The sequence below is a fragment of the Danio rerio genome, chromosome 16, assembly GCF_049306965.1.
Source record: "Danio rerio strain Tuebingen ecotype United States chromosome 16, GRCz12tu, whole genome shotgun sequence".
Classification (NCBI taxonomy): domain Eukaryota; kingdom Metazoa; phylum Chordata; class Actinopteri; order Cypriniformes; family Danionidae; genus Danio; species Danio rerio.
Window position 1 is genome coordinate 52,067,541 of NC_133191.1, and position 18,921 is coordinate 52,086,461.

General features: G+C 37.7%; 1 protein-coding gene across 5 annotated transcripts in view; it reads right to left on the reverse strand.

The window, feature by feature from the left end:
• csmd3a (CUB and Sushi multiple domains 3a) overlaps nt 1-18,921 on the reverse strand; it is a 598,216-nt gene that overhangs the window by 51,573 nt on the left and 527,722 nt on the right. For all 5 annotated transcript variants that reach the window (XM_068214255.2, XM_068214256.2, XM_021467030.3 and 2 more), the window contains one exon: nt 6,263-6,436. In XM_068214255.2, the coding sequence (XP_068070356.1) occupies nt 6,263-6,436 (174 nt within the window). The remainder of the gene's footprint in view (nt 1-6,262; nt 6,437-18,921) is intronic.

An 18,921-nucleotide genomic window follows, 5' to 3' on the forward strand; every position in this document is an offset into this window, starting at 1 on the left:
TGTTTATATATAGAGTATTTCAAAAATAAAATGAATAATATTAATTAGGTTTATATCAAACAACAATACAAATAATAATAGGCAGATTGTTTGATTGTACAGTGTATACGATTATAGTAAAAATACCATGCATTATATCATCTATGTTTTTATATATATCAATATATATTTAACATTAATTTATTATTATTATTAATAATAATAATAATAATAATATTATTATTATTATTAATAATAAGAAGAATAATAATAATACGAATAATAATGTTTTATTATTATTAATAATAATATTATTATTATTAATAACAATAATAATAATATCAGTAAATAAATAAATACAAAAAAAAATATATAATTAATATTATCAAACAACATGAAAAACCTCAGTCAGGTTTGAACTAAATAAAAAATAAATAAAATGTATAATATTTATAATATACAATATTACTTGTTTTATAGTATTTAACTGTATTTATTTATTTATTTTTAATGGTAATAATAATAAAAAAACACTAGTTTTTATTATTTGTTATTATTATTATCATTATTATTATTATTATCACCGGCGATCTAGCGGCTGCAGATTTCTAATGGACTACAAATCCGCCATTTATGGACATGATTGCATACACACAGCCGAAGGATTGTCATAGACTGACCACATGGACTATATATACACCTCTCAAACACACACAGTGTTGCTGAGTCTTGTTTACTGTTTAGTGACATTACAGCGCGTTTCCTTTGTCTTGCTTTGCTGGGTTTTGATCCTTGCCTTGTTTATCTTGTTTATCTGTTTATTATATGAAATAATTCACAACTACTTGAAAATGAGATGATTTAATGACAACAATTCTTTATATTTACGTCTGAATTAGTTAAAAATAACTGTATAAAATTATAAAAAATTAAATGAAAAAAAAATATGATAAGAATTGTACCCAGCTTAAATGTAAAATAAAGTTACCAGAGGTAGAAGAAGAAACAGAGGGAGGAAGAGACAAAAAGAGTAAGTAGGCCTCAAAGACAGCCTGAGAGCACTACAGGGAAGATAGACTCTAGAGCAGGAGAGGAGCAGAGCAGGAAAGTGCAGAGCAGGAAAAGATCCAGAGCAAAGTTTACCAACTGTTTTGTATCTTTGTTGACCATGTGACCAAAGCCCAAATACTGAGACATTCAAACTGACCAATCAACATGTGACCACATTGTAAAACCGCCAAAGTCCACACACCAGACCCTGATCTTATCAGTATCTGCCTTTGGAGTCAGTATAGACCCTCCTTGGTGAAAAAGACGTGTTTTGCCATATAAACAAATGCATATGATGATTTTCATTCCAACGAAAATATAATTAATTTTATCAAACAACACAAAGAATCTCAAAGTCAGGTTTGAGCTAAATAAAAATATATAAATCCTATAATATTTTTAATATATAATAGTATTTATTTTATAGGATATAAATGTATTTATTTATTTTTAATGATAATAGTAACAATAATACTAGTTATTATTTTTATATTTATAATAATTATTATAATATTGATTGCAATAGATAAAATAACTGAATAAATAAATAAAACACATTTAATTTTACCAAACAACACGGAGAACCTCAACGTCAGGTTTATAAACTTATAAAAAAATATAAAATTTATTCTTAAAAAATATTATTTTTTTAGTATATAAATGTATGTATTTATTAATTTATTGTTAATACTACTACTACTACTACTACTACTAATAATAATAATTATTATTATAGTTATTTTTATTCATAACAATATTCATAACAATAAATAAATAAATAAATAAATACAAAAAAGAAAATTGATTTAGTTATCAAACAGAAGAATGAAGAACTTCATTGTAAGCGTAATAAAAATGTATTAATAATATTCATAATACATAATATTTTAAAAATATTATATACATTTATTCATGCATTGTTAATACTACTACTACTTCTACTACTACTACTACTAATAATAATAATAGTTATTATTATAAATAAATAACTAAATACCACTGTAACTAAATAAAATTTGATCAACAACATTAAGAACCTCAAAGTCAGATTTGTCAGTTAAATTATAATAATAAAAAACAAACTCATGAAAAATAACATACATTATGATTAATTTTACTGTCATTGTGTAAAACAATCACTTATAAAGTAAAATAAATACATATTAAACTTTATTAAATAACTACATAAACTAATTTTGGGAGTAGCACATGCTATGATTGATTGCGGCTGGTCTCACATCTGCAATCTTTAATAAAACATGCCAAACCTACAATAAATAGCTCGTTTCACCTTACTCCCTTTATCTTAGTTTTTGACGAGTCTCCCCGTCTACCCCCATCTCCTCCTTTACCAGGGGGAGCTCTTGAGAACTACCTGATCTCGGACCCCCTTACATGCTAATTAAGGTGGGAGCCTTGTGCTCAATTATCACCGAGCTCAGGGTTCTCTCCCAGGACAGCATGCCAAACCTGCTATTAGTATCAAGCAATATCTAAGTTTAAACTCTTAAAATGAATTTATTTAACTTTATTAAAGCACTTTACTCATCACTAAATTATAACCATTACTTTTAATTGCAAAGCAATCATGTACAAGCTCACAAAAACATAGTTTATACTCAATGCGTGGATTTATTTACAGTGGACAGAACGTGCATTTTTATATTCTCAATGTACCGCCGTGCATCAAAAAAACCCGTCTGCTTATTTTCCATCTGATGGATCTGCATTCTCGTCCTGAGTATCAAGAACCTGCTGCATCATGTAAAGTTGCTGTAGGCGAAAAGTTTTTGCTTCAGTATGCATAAAAAACCTCCATCAGCTGACAGATATCATTGAAATAGGTGTCTTGAGAAATCATAAGTGTCTGTATAAGAAAGCCACGCTCTGTAAACAGCAGAAACGCCGTCAGGAGACTCAATCAGGCTTTTTTAACCAGTCAAAACAGCAGCCAAACACAATCACTCAGGTTTGCTGACACCAGGTGGGCTAAGAAATGACTGTGAGGGCAGAATTTTGGGGAATAGCAAATGATTGAAGGTAAAAATGCTGAAAACACTACTGTAATTCAATTTTTTAAAGGTCCCATAAAGTTCAATAATCCTTGTTTAATGGTCAATATTGTCTACAGCAGTGGTTCTCAAACTGTGGTACATGTACCACTAGTGGCATGCAGGACTCCTTATAATTGTACCTGGTGGAATTGCTGAATAATTAAAGTAAAAAAATGAACACACTTTTAACCCTTTAATGCATTTAACACCGATGTGATCAGCAAATTGATTTTAATAGGCCAAACGTTTTATTTTATTTAAAAATTTCTAATATTTGTTATGTATTGTATCATTTGAAGCTAATTTCCTCCCCATATTTGTAACGGTTGTTGGACGTATTCCATATTTTTATACCCCATTGTTGACAGGCATGGTTTAATCACTTGCTTTTCTAACACACAAAGCCTACTCTAACATGCAGTAAGCAGACCTAATTTCTCATTTAAACAAGTAAATCCAATTCATTCATTAATTTTCTTGTCGACTTAGTCCCTTTATTAATCCGGGGTCGCCACAGCGGAATGAACCGCCAACTTATCCAGCAAGTTTTTTTTACGCAGCGGATGCCCTTCCAGCCGCAACCCATCTCTGGGATTCACACATTCACACACACACACTCATACACTACGGACAATTTAGCCTACCCAATTCACCTGTACCGCATGTCTTTGGACTGTGGGGGAAACCAGAGCACCCGGAGGAAACCCACGCGAAGGCAGGGAGAACATGCTAAATTTACACAGAAACGCCAACTGAGCCGAGGTTCGAACCAGCGAACCAGCGACCCAGCGACCTTCTTGCTGTGAGGTGACAGCACTACCTACTGCGCCACTGCCTCACCCAAATCCAATTCATATATATATATATATATAAAATACAAGTTGATGTTTAGATTTTAAAGATATACAAATAAGTCATATACAGTATACATGAATCCCATATTTCAAAATCTATCAAAAAGAGTTTATGAACGAATATGAGGACATATATAGCCTATATTTATGAGATCCAAGGAACATTTAAAGGTTTTGATGAATAGTCTACTTTTGATAATACTTTAAATTTAAGTACAGCAGTTTTCTTTTTACTTTTTAAGAACAGTGCCATTTTTTATTAACTTTTAAAAGCAAATTTTGATTTAAACATTGGCGTTTTATTTCTTTTTACCTGTAAACACAGTACAGTGTTAATGGTCAAACTATTAATTATGTTTAAAGTGGCTGACAATAATACATATTCTTAATAATAGTAATTAATCTGCCTCAGTTTTGAACTGTGCAGAGCTGTTTAATTACAGTACACCTACTACGCTACGGTATTTCAATACTTATCATTATGGTGGTACTTGGAGAGATAATTTATTTCTGAGGTGTTACTTGGTGAAAAAAGTTTGAGAACCACTGCTCTACAGAACAAACCACTGTAAACTGACAGTATTTCACGGGATTATATCTCTCTATCTTATTTCTTATAAATTAAATTAATTCAAACTACCAAAATGTCCATAAAAGTCACTTTCATCAAAAGTCAACAGAGCTGAGATCAACATCCCATAATGCAATTCACAACTGCAAATAAACACTTGTGAATTAAACTGTTAATTAACAGATATTTGTACAGAGTTTTCTCAGTTAAGCAACACTTGTTATCTGTGTTGGGGTAACACAGTATAAGTAACGCACGTTACATAATAATATCACTTTTTCCAAAACGACCTTTTAAGTAACGCATACCTTTTAAAAATATGTCATATTATTTAAGTTACTTAAAAAAATGTAACGTGAGTTACTTTTTACCTTGCGTAATTGGCTTTTACAAATAATATTGTGGAACAAAAATTATCTTAGGTTGAATCCCATACTCAAAGAGAAAGCGTTCTGCGAGGGAAGAGACAGTTGGCTCGCACTCATCCTCATCATCAGGGCTAATTTTTCACAGCAGATGAGTCAATGTACTGTTCTAGTAACTGAGTAACTCAGAATATTTATTTATTTAGAGTCAGAAGGGGTATTCGGTATGTTAGTACTTAAGAAGTAAACTGTTTCACGATAACTCTGTTTAGTTTAGTGAACCGGTTCATTTAGAAGATCCCGTTAAAAACAATTCATTCGCGAATCGACCGTCACCACTACAGACAGTAAGAAACAGAAACAATGGCAGGCTGGAGACTTACATTTTCGCAATGGATTCTTCTTATTTTGAACTCATCAAATAAATGAAGTGGATTGTTGTTAAGTGTAAATTATGTGTAAGTAAAACTCTTGACAACTCCAATAAACACTGGAAAAAAACTGGATGCAAAGCACTACACCAGTTTTTACTGTTGATATTTGGCGCTAGATAATCAGGGAGTGACGACTTTGATCTCTTTGACTCGTTGGATGGAAATGCTGCTTTATTGACATGTCCTTTGTGCGATAATCCAGTTTTGTGCAATAAGTTTATTCACATTTTTGGATGGAAACATAGCTACTGTCTACTAAAGAAGCGTTTTGTAATATAGTAAGATTTTTTGTCTTTTGGAAAATGATTTACACATTAGTTAAGGCCACGTCAAACAATTCAATCAATGTATTGAACTCAAAGATTTATTTTGACTTAGGGATGTCTTCTATCGTTATTTAAAATCTGTTTTTGCCTTAATAAATTATTTCATGTTAGTACTCTTAGGCTTTATTGCATTCTTTATCTCAATGAACAGTGAATTTACTTAACGTATAACACAAAACATTCAAAAGTAGCAAGCACATTACTTTACATGATTTCATTATTCCGTATATACAGCATGTAGAACTCTAGGAAGTTCTTAAAATATAATTTTATCCTACATTTTTTTTAAAGGAAATTGAAGATGTAGGTTATATAGGTGGTTTTGAAATGCAGAGCTTCTCTATAAAAAAGGTGAAAAACATTTGCAAGTTCTGAAAGAGATCAAACCCCAGCCGGGTAAAAAAAAAAATAATGCAAAAGTAACTCAAAATTAATAATGTATTACCTTCCATAAAAAGTGAATAAGCAACATACTTAGTTACTTTTTTAGGAGAGTAACTCAGTATTGTAATACACTACTTTCAAAAGTAACTTAAACAGCTTGTAATGTCATCATTTCATGCAATACAGAAGAAGTTGTGAAGTAAACTATTAAAATATTCTAATTTGTGAAATTTTGTGAGACTCACGCAGACACAGAGGAATCTCTCCGCTCCAGGATCCGTTTCCGGCACACGTGAGGACGGCAGGGAAGGACAGCTCGTATCCCATCATGCATCTGTAGCTCACGCTGACACCCCACTCGAACACCGAACCCTCCACTTCACCATTGGAGACGGCAGGTGGAGGAGAACAGGTCACCGCTGCACACACATAAACACAAACGTTATTAGCAATGCATCATAGACAAGCGATAGCATCATTTATTTGCTGCCTCACTCTTCAAACCAATAATGGAATTATGCAAATCAGATGATATGGCGGCACAAGTGTACTTGTAAAATTGAGGTGGGTTGGTCAATGTGATCTGATTTGTAAACAAGGTAAATGTTTAAATAGATGAAGTGGCACAGAGTTTAAGACCAAATTATTAGTCCTCCTGTGAAATTGGAATTCTCTTGGAAATATCTCCAACAAGTTGTTTAACTGGTTTTTCACAATTTATTCTATTATATATTTCTCCTGGTGTTGTATTGGGGAATAGAAAAATAGATAAATAAAAAAATAATAATAATAAATAATAATTATAATAATAAAAAAAATTAAAAGTATTACTTTTTTTTAATAAATGTAAATGAATGTAAAAGTTAAGCTATTAAAAACTAAAAGTAAATGATAATAATTGTAAATATAAAAATAAAAAATAATAAAAGATAAAATAAAAAAATATTTTTAATCAATTAAATAAATGTAAAAATAATGTTATATTAGAAAAAAAATAAAAGTAAATTATAATAATTATAAATATATAATATAAAAAAATTATAGTAAAATTAAATCAAATAAAATTATAAATATAATTATAAATACAAAAATAAAAATATTTTAGTTTAGTTTATTTTAAATAAATTTAAATAAATGTAAAAATAGAATTATTAAAAAATAATGTACATAATAATAATTATAAATATAAAAATAGTAATAAACATAAAAATAAAAATAATTTAATTTATTTTAAATAAATTTAAACGAATGTAAAAAAATATGTGTTTAAAAATAAAAAGTAAATAATAATAATAAATAAAAAATATAAAAATAATTTAACTGTATTAATTTTAAATGAATAAAAAAATTGGAAAAAATTATTAAAAAATAAATATAAAAAAAATAAATAAAAATGATTAATAATAAAACAATAATAAAATAAAAAATATAAATATAAAAAAGTAATTAATGGAATTTAAATTAAATGCAAATATATTAAGTTATTGTCACGGTTGCAGGTTTGTGCGCTTCTCCGGAGTGTATGTTGATCACGTGGGTTTGTTTTGTTTTGGTTATCCATGTGGATTTGTTAGGCTCACGTGTTATGACGTCATTCAGTTGGTCTGATTAGTTCGCCAGCTGAGGCTCATCATGGTGCCTATATCTGGGCGACGCTTTTGTGTGTCTGTGTCAGTTCGTTGTTATCACTCATGTTTGTGTGTCTATGCTCAGGCCCTGCGGAGTTATCTGGATCTTGTTTTCCCCGTTCTGTTTCCTGCCCTGCGTTCCGCGTCCGTCTAGCCTGGCACTATTTGTATTTTTCATCACAATAAACTTGTACACTTGCTATTGGATCTTCTCTGACTCTCATTGAAACGTTACAGAACGAACTGACCTTTACATGGATCCAGCGAGTGTTTCCCAGATCTCCGAGTTCGTCTCCCACAGCAACGCTCGGATCGACCGTCAGGATGAGGCTCTGGCCACCACGGCTCAGGTGATCCAGGCCCTGGTTGGCCAAGTTTCATTGCTCACATCCCAGGTCCAACAACTGGTTACTCGTGCTGCACAGGCTGATACTGCACCTGCCCCCGAGACTGCACCGACCCCGGAAGTGTCACCAGCGCCTGCGGTTCCTGGCCGCTCTGTTAAGCCGCGTCTTCCACCTCCGACCAGCTACTCTGGAGAGCCTCTCTTGTGCCGATCCTTCCTGTCTAAGTGTTCCCTTTACATCTCACTGCAGCCGTCATTATTTTCCTCTGAACAATCTAAGGTGGCATTTGTCATCACCCTTCTTTCGGGAAAGGCGGCTCAGTGGGGAACTACAGCTTGGAAACAAAAGCTACCATGCTGCTCTACGTTTGACCTGTTCTCAAAAGAACTTAAGAAGGTCTTTGATTGAGCCGCTTCAGGGAGAGAGGCCGCCCGAGTCCTCGCTGAACTCCGTCAGGGGAATCGGAGCGTAGCGGAATACTCGATTGAGTTCCGAACACTAGCCGCTGAATGCGGCTGGAACGCGGAGGCCCAGTGGGACATGTTCCTGCACGGATTGTCTGATCGTCTGCAAGATGCGATCTATTCCTTAGATCTTCCTAAGACTCTGGACGAGCTGGTGGATTTGGCCATCCGTGTGGACACCAGACTGCTTCGGCGTGAGACTCGCCTGCAGCAGAGCAGATTTTCGGATCCCGTTCCTGTCTTTCCGGCATTAACTGCGACACCGGAAGCGGTAAGCGCTGACCCGGAACCCATGCAGCTGGGGAGATCCCGCTTGTCCGTGCAAGAAAAGCGCCGACGGAGAACGGAGGGACTCTGCCTCTACTGCGGAGGGGCGGGTCATCGGGTGGCTTCCTGTCCCGTAAAAGACGACACCCATCAGTAGGTAAGGGGTTACTGATGGGTGAAATTAATTTGGAAAAATCCTCTACGGCTGCCACTTTATTGCCCGTCACTGTATCATGGGGTTCCGGAAGTCATGACACCCATGCCCTCGTCGATTCCGGGGCGGAGGGAAATTTCATTGACTCCAGTTTCGCTTTCAGTTCTAAACTTCCGGTTATTGCACTGTCACAACCCATTGCAGTACGCGCCCTCAGTGGGCTTTCCCTTCCCACTATCACTCACTCCACCAAACCCATAAAACTTATCACGTCTGGAAATCATGTTGAACACATTTCATTTTTTTTAACAGACTGTTCCAACTCACTGGTGGTTTTAGGACATCCATGGTTAATTCTTCATAAACCTCACATTAATTGGGGTCTTAATTCCATATTTTCGTGGAGTGAGAAATGTCATGAGTCTTGTCTTTCGTCTGCTCGTTCTGCTGTTTCTTGTTCTGTGTTTCAGGAGGAGCGCATGGACCTGTCAAACGGTACCTCTCCGCCTAAAGGCAAGTTATACTCTCTTTCCATTCCTGAGAGGGAGGCCATGGAGAAATATATTTCTGATTCTCTAGCGGCCAAGATCATACGACCCTCTTCTTCTCCGGCGGGGGCGGGGTTCTTTTTCGTGAAAAAGAAGGATGGCTCTCTTAGACCTTGTATTGACTATCGAGGGCTGAACAGCATCACGGTGAAGAATACATATCCTTTGCCGCTGATGTCTTCAGCGTTCGAGCGTCTGCAAGGGGCTTCGTTTTTCACGAAATTAGATCTCCGTAACGCATATCATTTGGTTCGCATGAAGCAGGGTCATGAGTGGAAAACCGCGTTTTTGACCCCCAGGGGGCATTTTGAATATTGTGTTCTTCCGTTCGGGCTTTCTAATGCTCCTGCGGTTTTCCAAGCACTCGTAAATGACGTGTTGCGAGACATGATAGATCAGTTTATTTATGTCTACCTGGATGACATTCTGATTTTTTCTCGTTCTCTCCAGGAACATGTGCAGCACGTCAGGCAAGTGCTTCAGCGGCTGCTAGAGAATGGGCTTTTTGTCAAGGCGGAGAAATGCGTGTTCCATGCACAGTCTGTTCCCTTTCTAGGACACATTGTGTCAGTCGAAGGGGTGCGCATGGATCCAGAGAAAGTTCAGGCTGTGGTGAATTGGCCAATCCCCGAGTCTCGTAAGGCCCTGCAGAGATTTCTGGGCTTCGCTAATTTTTACCGGCGTTTTATTCGCAATTTCAGCCAGCTCGCCGCCCCTCTGACGTCCTTAACCTCCGCCAAGACGCCTTTCAGGTGGTCGAGTGCAGCACAGGTTGCATTCACTAAACTAAAGAGCCGCTTTGTTTCAACTCCTATTCTGGTGACACCTGATCCCTCCCGGCAGTTCGTGGTGGAGGTTGACGCGTCAGAGGTGGGCGTGGGCGCAATCCTGTCCCAGCGCGCAGCCTCGGATGACAGAATACATCCGTGCGCGTTTTTCTCTCACCGATTATCTCCCGCTGAACGAAATTACGACATTGGTAATAGGGAGTTGTTGGCTGTCAAACTCGCTTTGGAGGAGTGGCGTCATTGGTTGGAGGGTTCGGGGGTTCCCTTTATCGTTTGGACCGATCATAAGAACCTCGAATACATCAGGTCCGCCAAACGACTTAACTCCAGGCAGGCTCGGTGGGCATTATTTTTCGGACGTTTTGACTTTACCATCTCATATCGACCGGGTTCTAAAAACATCAAACCCGACGCGTTATCCCGTCTTTTTGATTCTTCCGAGCGCAATACGCCTCTTGAGCCCATCGTTCCCCAGAGGATTTGTATTTCTGCAGTAACATGGGAGATCGAGAGCAGGGTCCGCACAGCCCTGGATGGGGTAACGCCCCCGGTCGGATGCCCACCCAGTCGTTTGTTTGTGCCGGAGGAGATTCGGTCTGACGTCATTCGGTGGGGACATTCCTCCAAAGTGGCTTGTCATCCTGGGGTGAGTCGTACATTATTTTTGGTTAAACAGCGGTTTTGGTGGCCAGCTATGGCACGGGACATACGCGAGTTTGTTTTGGCCTGTTCTGTTTGTGCTGTTTCTAAGACTTCTAATCGCCCCCCTGCTGGACTCCTTCAGCCGCTGTCAGTGCCTTCGAGACCCTGGTCGCACATTTCGCTAGATTTCGTCACCGGTCTCCCGCCATCTGGTGGCAATACGGCTGTTTTGACCGTTGTGGACCGGTTCTCGAAGGCTACTCATTTCATTCCTCTGCCCAAATTACCCTCAGCCAGAGAGACAGCGGATGCTGTCATTAATCACGTCTTTCGCATTCATGGCCTCCCGACGGACGTGGTTTCTGACAGGGGACCCCAGTTTGTCTCTAAATTTTGGAGAGAATTCTGTCATTTATTGGGAGCGACTGTAAGCCTTTCTTCTGGTTTCCATCCTCAGAGTAACGGACAAACAGAGAGGGCCAATCAAGATCTCGAGCGCATGTTACGTTGTTTGGTTTCCCAAAATCCCTCCTCTTGGAGTCAGCAGCTCCCATGGGTGGAGTACGCACACAATTCATTACCAGTGTCGGCTACGGGCCTCTCTCCGTTTCAGTGTAGCTTAGGATACCAGCCACCAGCTTTTCCCAGTCTGGAATCCGAAATCGCGGTCCCCTCTGCCCACGCCTTTGTCCAGAGGTGCCGACGCACTTGGAGCAGAGCCAGACAGACCCTCCTCCAAGTGGGTGCGCGCACCAAGGCTAAAGCCGATCGCCACCGGTCGAAGCCTCCCGTTTACGTCGTCGGTCAAAAAGTGTGGCTTTCAACTAAGAATATTCCCTTGCGTTCCGTATGTAATAAACTTGCACCTAAATTTATTGGCCCATTCACTGTCATCAAGATCATTAGTCCGGTGGCAGTCCGCCTCAAACTTCCTCCAGCGTACAGGAGAATACATCCCGTGTTTCATGTCTCCAAATTAAAGCCCGTTTTTCATACGGCCATTAACCCGCCCACTCCGGTTCCCCCCCCGCCGCGTCTCGTAGATGGGGAGACCGTTTATTCGGTTAAGCGCATTCTGGACTCGAGACGGAGGGGACGAGGATTTCAGTACTTGGTGGACTGGGAAGGTTATGGTGCGGAGGAGAGGAGTTGGGTTCCTGCAAAGGACATATTGGATCACTCTCTTATTGATGATTACAATCGCCAGGTAAGCTCTTCTGGAAGCACCAGGAGGTGCTCGTAGGAGAGGAGGTAATGTCACGGTTGCAGGTTTGTGCGCTTCTCCGGAGTGTATGTTGATCCCGTGGGTTTGTTTTGTTTTGGTTATCCATGTGGATTTGTTAGGCTCACGTGTTATGACGTCATTCAGTTGGTCTGATTAGTTCGCCAGCTGAGGCTCATCATGGTGCCTATATCTGGGCGACGCTTTTGTGTGTCTGTGTCAGTTCGTTGTTATCACTCATGTTTGTGTGTCTATGCTCAGGCCCTGCGGAGTTATCTGGATCTGGTTTTCCCCGTTCTGTTTCCTGCCCTGCGTTCCGCGTCCGTCTAGCCTGGCACTATTTGTATTTTTCATCACAATAAACTTTTACACTTGCTATTGGATCTTCTCTGACTCTCATTGAAACGTTACAGTTATTGGCTAGAAATCAACTATTAAACATTTGTTCTCAAGCCATTACTCTCAGATATAAGTGAGAAGAGAATACTATCATAACTTCTGTTTCATATTGATTTTAATAGATTAAATAAATAAACTCATCTTTGCAGCCTTTCTATACGTCTACTGGGCACAAAAGGCTAAAAAGTGAACACTAAATAAATTAATAAATGAATGAAATAATAAAGGTCTTAAACTTTTAAATGTTGCATCAACATATGTCTCATCTATGAATCAATCATGTTTTCAGGTCACTCGAGCCATTATTCATCATGTTGTCTTCAGGTTTGGTTGTTTCATTCGATCCCATTGTGTCTGATTCATTCTTATTCATTCATTTCATTAAAGCTGCAACTCTAATACCCGCATGTAATAAATTAACATGATGTCTGGCAACTTATTATGGGTTTTAGTACACCTGAATGTCTGTCAAACACTTGAGAGTTTAAGTAAATGCTTGTTTTAATATGTCCCACAGTGTCAGTGTTAGTGGTCCCATGCAAACACACATGCACATACACAACGACTACTAACTTAAAAACAAATGAAACTTATTCACTGCCTGCTTTCATTTTAACCCTATATTTGATATGCACATTTCCAAGTCGTTTAAATCAGAGTTTTCCAGCCCTGTTTCCGCAGATACACCAACAGTACATATTTTGGATGTTCCCCTTATCTGACCGATTCATTTCAGGTTTTGAAGTCTCTTCTAATGCCCTGGCGTGTTTGATTAGGGAGAGATTGAAAATGTATACTATTGGTGTGTCTTTAAGGAACAGGATTAGGAAACACTGGTTTAAATGAACAATCAAATTATTTTAACCCCCTATAAACTCTGTTTCATTTGAAATATGCTTATTTCTAAGGCCTCTAAATAATTAACATGATCAAATATTTTAACTTTATTAAGTCTTGTGTGTTATATTTGATTAGCAGAATCCCAAGTCCTTTAAAATAACATAAAAATAAACATATAAACAAATAAATAATACTTTTTATTGTTATGATAACAACAACAATTATTATTATTATTATTATTATTATTATTATATATTCATTAATTTTCTTTTCGGCTTAGTCCTTCTATTAGTTTGGGGTCACCACAGTAGAATGAGCCGCCAACTTATCCAGCATATGTTCTACGCAGTGGATGCCCATCCAGCCGCAATCCATCACTGGGGAACACCCATACACTCTCATTCACACACACTACAGACAATTTTAACCTACCCAATTCACCTGTACCGCATTTTTTAAACTTGAGGGGGAAACCGGAGCACCCCGAGGAAACCCACGCGAACGCATGGAAAACATGCAAACTCCACACAGAAATGCCAACTGACCCAACTGACCCAGCCGAGGCTCGAACCAGCGACCTTCTAGCTGTGAGGCGAATGCACTACCTACTGCGCCACTGTGTCGTATTATTAATACTAATAATAATAATAAAAATATTATTGTTTCTTAGTGATGCGTTGCGGCTGGTAGGGCATCCGCTTGCAAAATATATGTTGGATAAGTTGGCGGTTCATTCCGCTATGGTGACATCTGATTAATAAAGGGACTAAGCTGAAAAGAAAATATATGTATGAAAAATAATTATTATTCATTTCATATTAATGTTATTATTATTATTATTATTATTATTATTATTATTATTATCATAAAAAATAATAATAATACCTTTGCTTAAAAAATTATTGCACACAATCTAGGTCTTTTTGCAAATTAAAAGTCTTTTAGTATCATTTTAAATTGTAGGAATGAGTTATTATTAGGTAATATTTAAAAACGTATAATTATCGGATTCCAACAAGCTAGGTTTATTTGCATGTTCTCCCCGTGTTGGTGTGGGTTTCCTCCGGGTGTTCCGGTTTCCCTCAGTCGAAAGACATGCAATATAGGTGAATTTAATAAACTAATTGGCCATAGTAAATGAGTGTGTACTGTATGATTGTTTCCCAGAACTTGGTTGCAGTTGGAAGGGCATCTGCTATGTAAAACATATGCTGGAATAGTTGGCGGATCATTCCGCTGTGGTGACCCCTGATGAATAAATGGTCTAAGCCAAAGAAAAATGAATGAATGAATAATTACTGGCACTCATCGACTTCTATAGTAGGAAAAAATACTATGGATGTCAATGGGTGCCAACAACAACCAGCATTCTTCAAAATATCTTATCTTGTGTTCAAATGAATAAAGAAGGTTTTGTGCAAGTGAAAGGTGAGTAAATGACCACAGAATTAAAATATTTGCGTGATCTATCACTTTAAATGGCTTGCAGTAAAAATGAGGACGATCCATAAAATCTGTGATGGTAAATAATTCACCCTTCATTTTTTATGTCACACCACATAATCCATCCGCACATCACTGAAGGATTAAAAAGAAAAAACTCTAAACTTCTTCCCAAAGTGCCAGTGTGGAAGCTGACATTGACGTCCTGATATATGTTTTGAGGCTGTTCTGCCCTCTGGCCAAGCTTTAATATTTTGTCATTCTTGAAAGACTCTCGCTAAAGAAAGTAAGGGGTTTCTTTTCCCTGTCGTTTTTCTACCGTGAAGGACCGTGTTCCACTTGAGTATCATATAATAAATCATAAACACTATATTCAATACATCGCTGATGATCTCTTCAGCGGCGTAGAGTGTTATTTCCAAAGGGTGACTAAAAACAGGTTATTTACAGTACAACGCTTTCGCTGTTTCAAGAGGTTAGAGAGAGCCTGTTAAACACAATTATAGCTGAAAACCACAGAGCAAGTGTGGAGCAACCCTGTTTTTCACTTTAGCAACTGTTGCATCATCTACATTTGAACTTGGATAAGCATTTTGGGTCGACTGTGGTGCCATTTTGGGTCTGGAGCGAGTGGTAAATACATGCAAATGTTTATTTACAAACAGCCGTTACTAAACATACGAGAAGTTCCAGCGCTGGCGAAATCGACAGAAGTCAGCAAACGTCTGCGGGGCAAATAAAAAGATGTTTTAAATTGCAAATCTCACACAAAAAAGGGGGTGCGGGGGAGCAGATGGAAAAGCGTTGGGCTGATATTCTGACAGTGTTGGAGAGCGTTCGCTGAGGAGCAGCTGGGGTTCGGACGGCGTATGAATAAATGATGAGATGTTTTGGAAAGCAATAAAACTGTTAAAATCGATGTGTGTGCGCGAGTTACGCCATTCCTTCTTTTGTAAATATGTACATTTATACTCGTGTAAAAATTGTGAATTAGACATGGCGGTCAATAGCTGTGTTTCCATTTATAAATTACTATAGCATTTTGGATAAATAGTCTGCATGAATCAGAAGCTGCAACCATTTTTATCCCGTTTTGTGACACAGTTCCTAGAGAAACGGTATATTAAATGAGAAGACAGTTGTTGCTTTTTTCCCTAATGCAAGCTGATTGGATGTAGTAAAGAAGGTTATTACAACCTAACATTGCCCTCCTCCTCATCATTTCTGTTTGTTGTCAAAACTGACAGCCGGAGGGGCATGGTTAAGTCTGTTAGCCACGCCCAAACCTCAGCCAGACTTCATCTCATGCTGTGTTCACACCAGATGAGATATGCGTGAATAAATCACGCTTTTCGTACGCTGTAAAAAAAAAATCCGTAAAATTTGCGGTCAAAAACCGGCAGCTGTGGTTGCCAGTACTTTACCGTTAAAAACACGGCACAAACCGTAAAAGTAATTTCTCATTTTTATGGTAAATTACCAGTTTTTTTTTGTTTATAGAGGTAATATGTATGTATTTTGAATGATCAACATCTACACATCTTTTGTTACACAGTTAGACACGTTAGCATACCCACATGCAGTTAGTGATGAGGAAGTTACATAATCAACTTTTGCCACAAGCAGAAAAGAGAATCAGTATATAGAAGGTGCTCAGTGTCATTCACAGCTACTAAACACCAGTGTGGTAACACGCATAAAATTAAAGTCATGAAATAAACACTGTTTATCAACATTAGATGTAACATAAATCTCTAATGTACATAACTGATGGGGAAACAACTAAAAAGATCCATATTAATGTCAACCAAATGCATAAAAAGTTATGTGCCATACAAGGAATTCTGAGAAAGTCAATTTACGGTTATTCGCTGTATACATTAAGAAAACATACTGTTAACCAAATTACGGATTTGTACTGTAGCATTTTTACACTTTTTTACAGTTAAAATCGCTGCCATTTTTTACAGTGTACGTAAATAGATGGGTGGACATTTTAAGATTATTTGCTTCATCCGTACATCAAATTCACTTCATAACAGATGTGGATTTGTGTCATGGTCGAGGTTTCTGTCTGCCCGAGGCCTCTAGTTTCATTGCTAAATGGGTAACATGTATTTTATTGAGAGAGTAGCTGTGCTTTATGTTATTTTGGAAGGCTTAAAAACAGAGCAGATTAGTTAGGCACCATGTCTAAGTGCACTACTTCTCCATCCTCCAGCGCCTAGACTGCAGCTCTGCACAAGAAGTTTGGTCAGACGAGAAATGGTCGTGCCCAACTGAGCCTGGTTTCTCATGAGTGTTTTTTCCTTCACTTTCGTCAGTTGGTGAAGTTTGTTTTTTGCCACTGGCTTGCTTGGTTTGGGACTTGTGGAACTGCGCATCGATGCGTTTGCTCTTAAGTGTTTGAATATTTAGCATTAAAAATTAACCCACACTGAACTGAACTAAACTGAACTTCCACTCTGAAAACTGGACTGACAGAGTTTCATTTCACTATATTTTTCTATGTTAAGCCTAGTTCACACTAGAGGATTTTAAGCCTGATTTGAGCCCGGTTTGGAAGTTAACGAGCTTGCTGACGGATCGGGCTGTGATCGGGAAGAAATCTGCGGGTGCACGGCGCTCACCACTCTTTATTTGTGAACTACTGAACAACGCATTAACGAGGCTCGCTGACGCGTCGCCGACACCTCGCAGACGAAAATCCAATATTTAGCATGCTGAATATTCCAGAGCAGTCGGCCGACTCAACCCCACGTGTGGTCCGATGTAGTGATGAGCTGCAGCCAATGAGAGAGCATATCAGCATGAGCTGAATGCCTGTGTGTTCAGGAGCTCAGCAGAAACATCTGTGATTGGTCAGAATGGGAATCGATGCACTCGCTTCATTATGTGTTAACACAGACATGAGAGTAGGATATATTAACAGTGGAACTAGAATTCTATAACTATTAGAATTACCATACTGCTCATTCTGACCGTTCTCATATAAAACGCCAAATTGTCACAACATATTCACATTTAAAGCTTCTATTGAGATTAAAACAAAAGTCAAGTCATATAGTGTGAACGGCACAGCGATCTGCCAATGTTTAAAATCCTGTAGTGTGAACTAGACTTTAGGGTGCTTTCACATCTGTAGTTTGGTTCATTTGGTCTGGTGCAAGGGCAATAAATGATGCATTGTAGCATTTTCTGCCTTCTTTGGTTAGCTTTCACACCACACTGATTGCTTTGGTCCGAACCAGTTGAAAAGAACGAAAATGCAGTCATGTGACAAAATCTTTTTTTTTGTGTGAACTATCCTTAAATTTGTTTAATTATAAAAAAGAATACATTTAATAATAAGGACATCTTTTCACCGAGATTTTGGGTTTGTCCATATATGACATATCTGAATTTAGAGCCATTATACAACACAAAAATTAGTATGGGCTACTTTAAAAAAAAAAAAAAAAAAAAAGTGTCTGGTGTGGTCACTCAAAACGGGTAGAATGAAAACTGAAGGGCAGGATCCTTTTTATGCCTTGAAAACAACATTTCCCCTCTGAAACGATCACATAGGAAGCATGTGAGATTAAACATACAGTCCACCACACTTCATATGGAATATTTCACTATCCACCAGTTGACCTGAGCACCAACTAACAAGGCTTGCTTCACGTGTTTCATCAATAATGAAGTAATGTTACTGAATCTGTTTAATCACAGTGGGCTTAACACCGAACACCCATCTGAGATACTAAAGCTTGTACGATTTCAGCTTTTCAACCTTGTCTCACACATGAAATCTTCATCGCTGTCATCCTGAGGCTCGTGTCGGATTGAAGCAGTCTCCGCACACCTCCAGCAGCCGCTCATATATTATACATTTAACATCCTCCATCCTACAGGTGAAGAGTCTCCGTCATCGCGTGTCTAGAATCAGCGGCGTTAGCTTTATTTTGACCATGATGGTCTCGGACAGCTCTCTGAAGTGTATTTCTCTATTTACTAAAGCAGCAGCACTCTGAGAACAGGGGTATTCAGTTCTGGTTTTACTATTAAAGGTCTCATGAAATTAAAATAGTTATATCAATATTAATATTAATATAAGTATCAGTATTATAGTTAAGATATCTATAAGCTAGTGGGCACCAAACCATTGGCAAAATCTGCA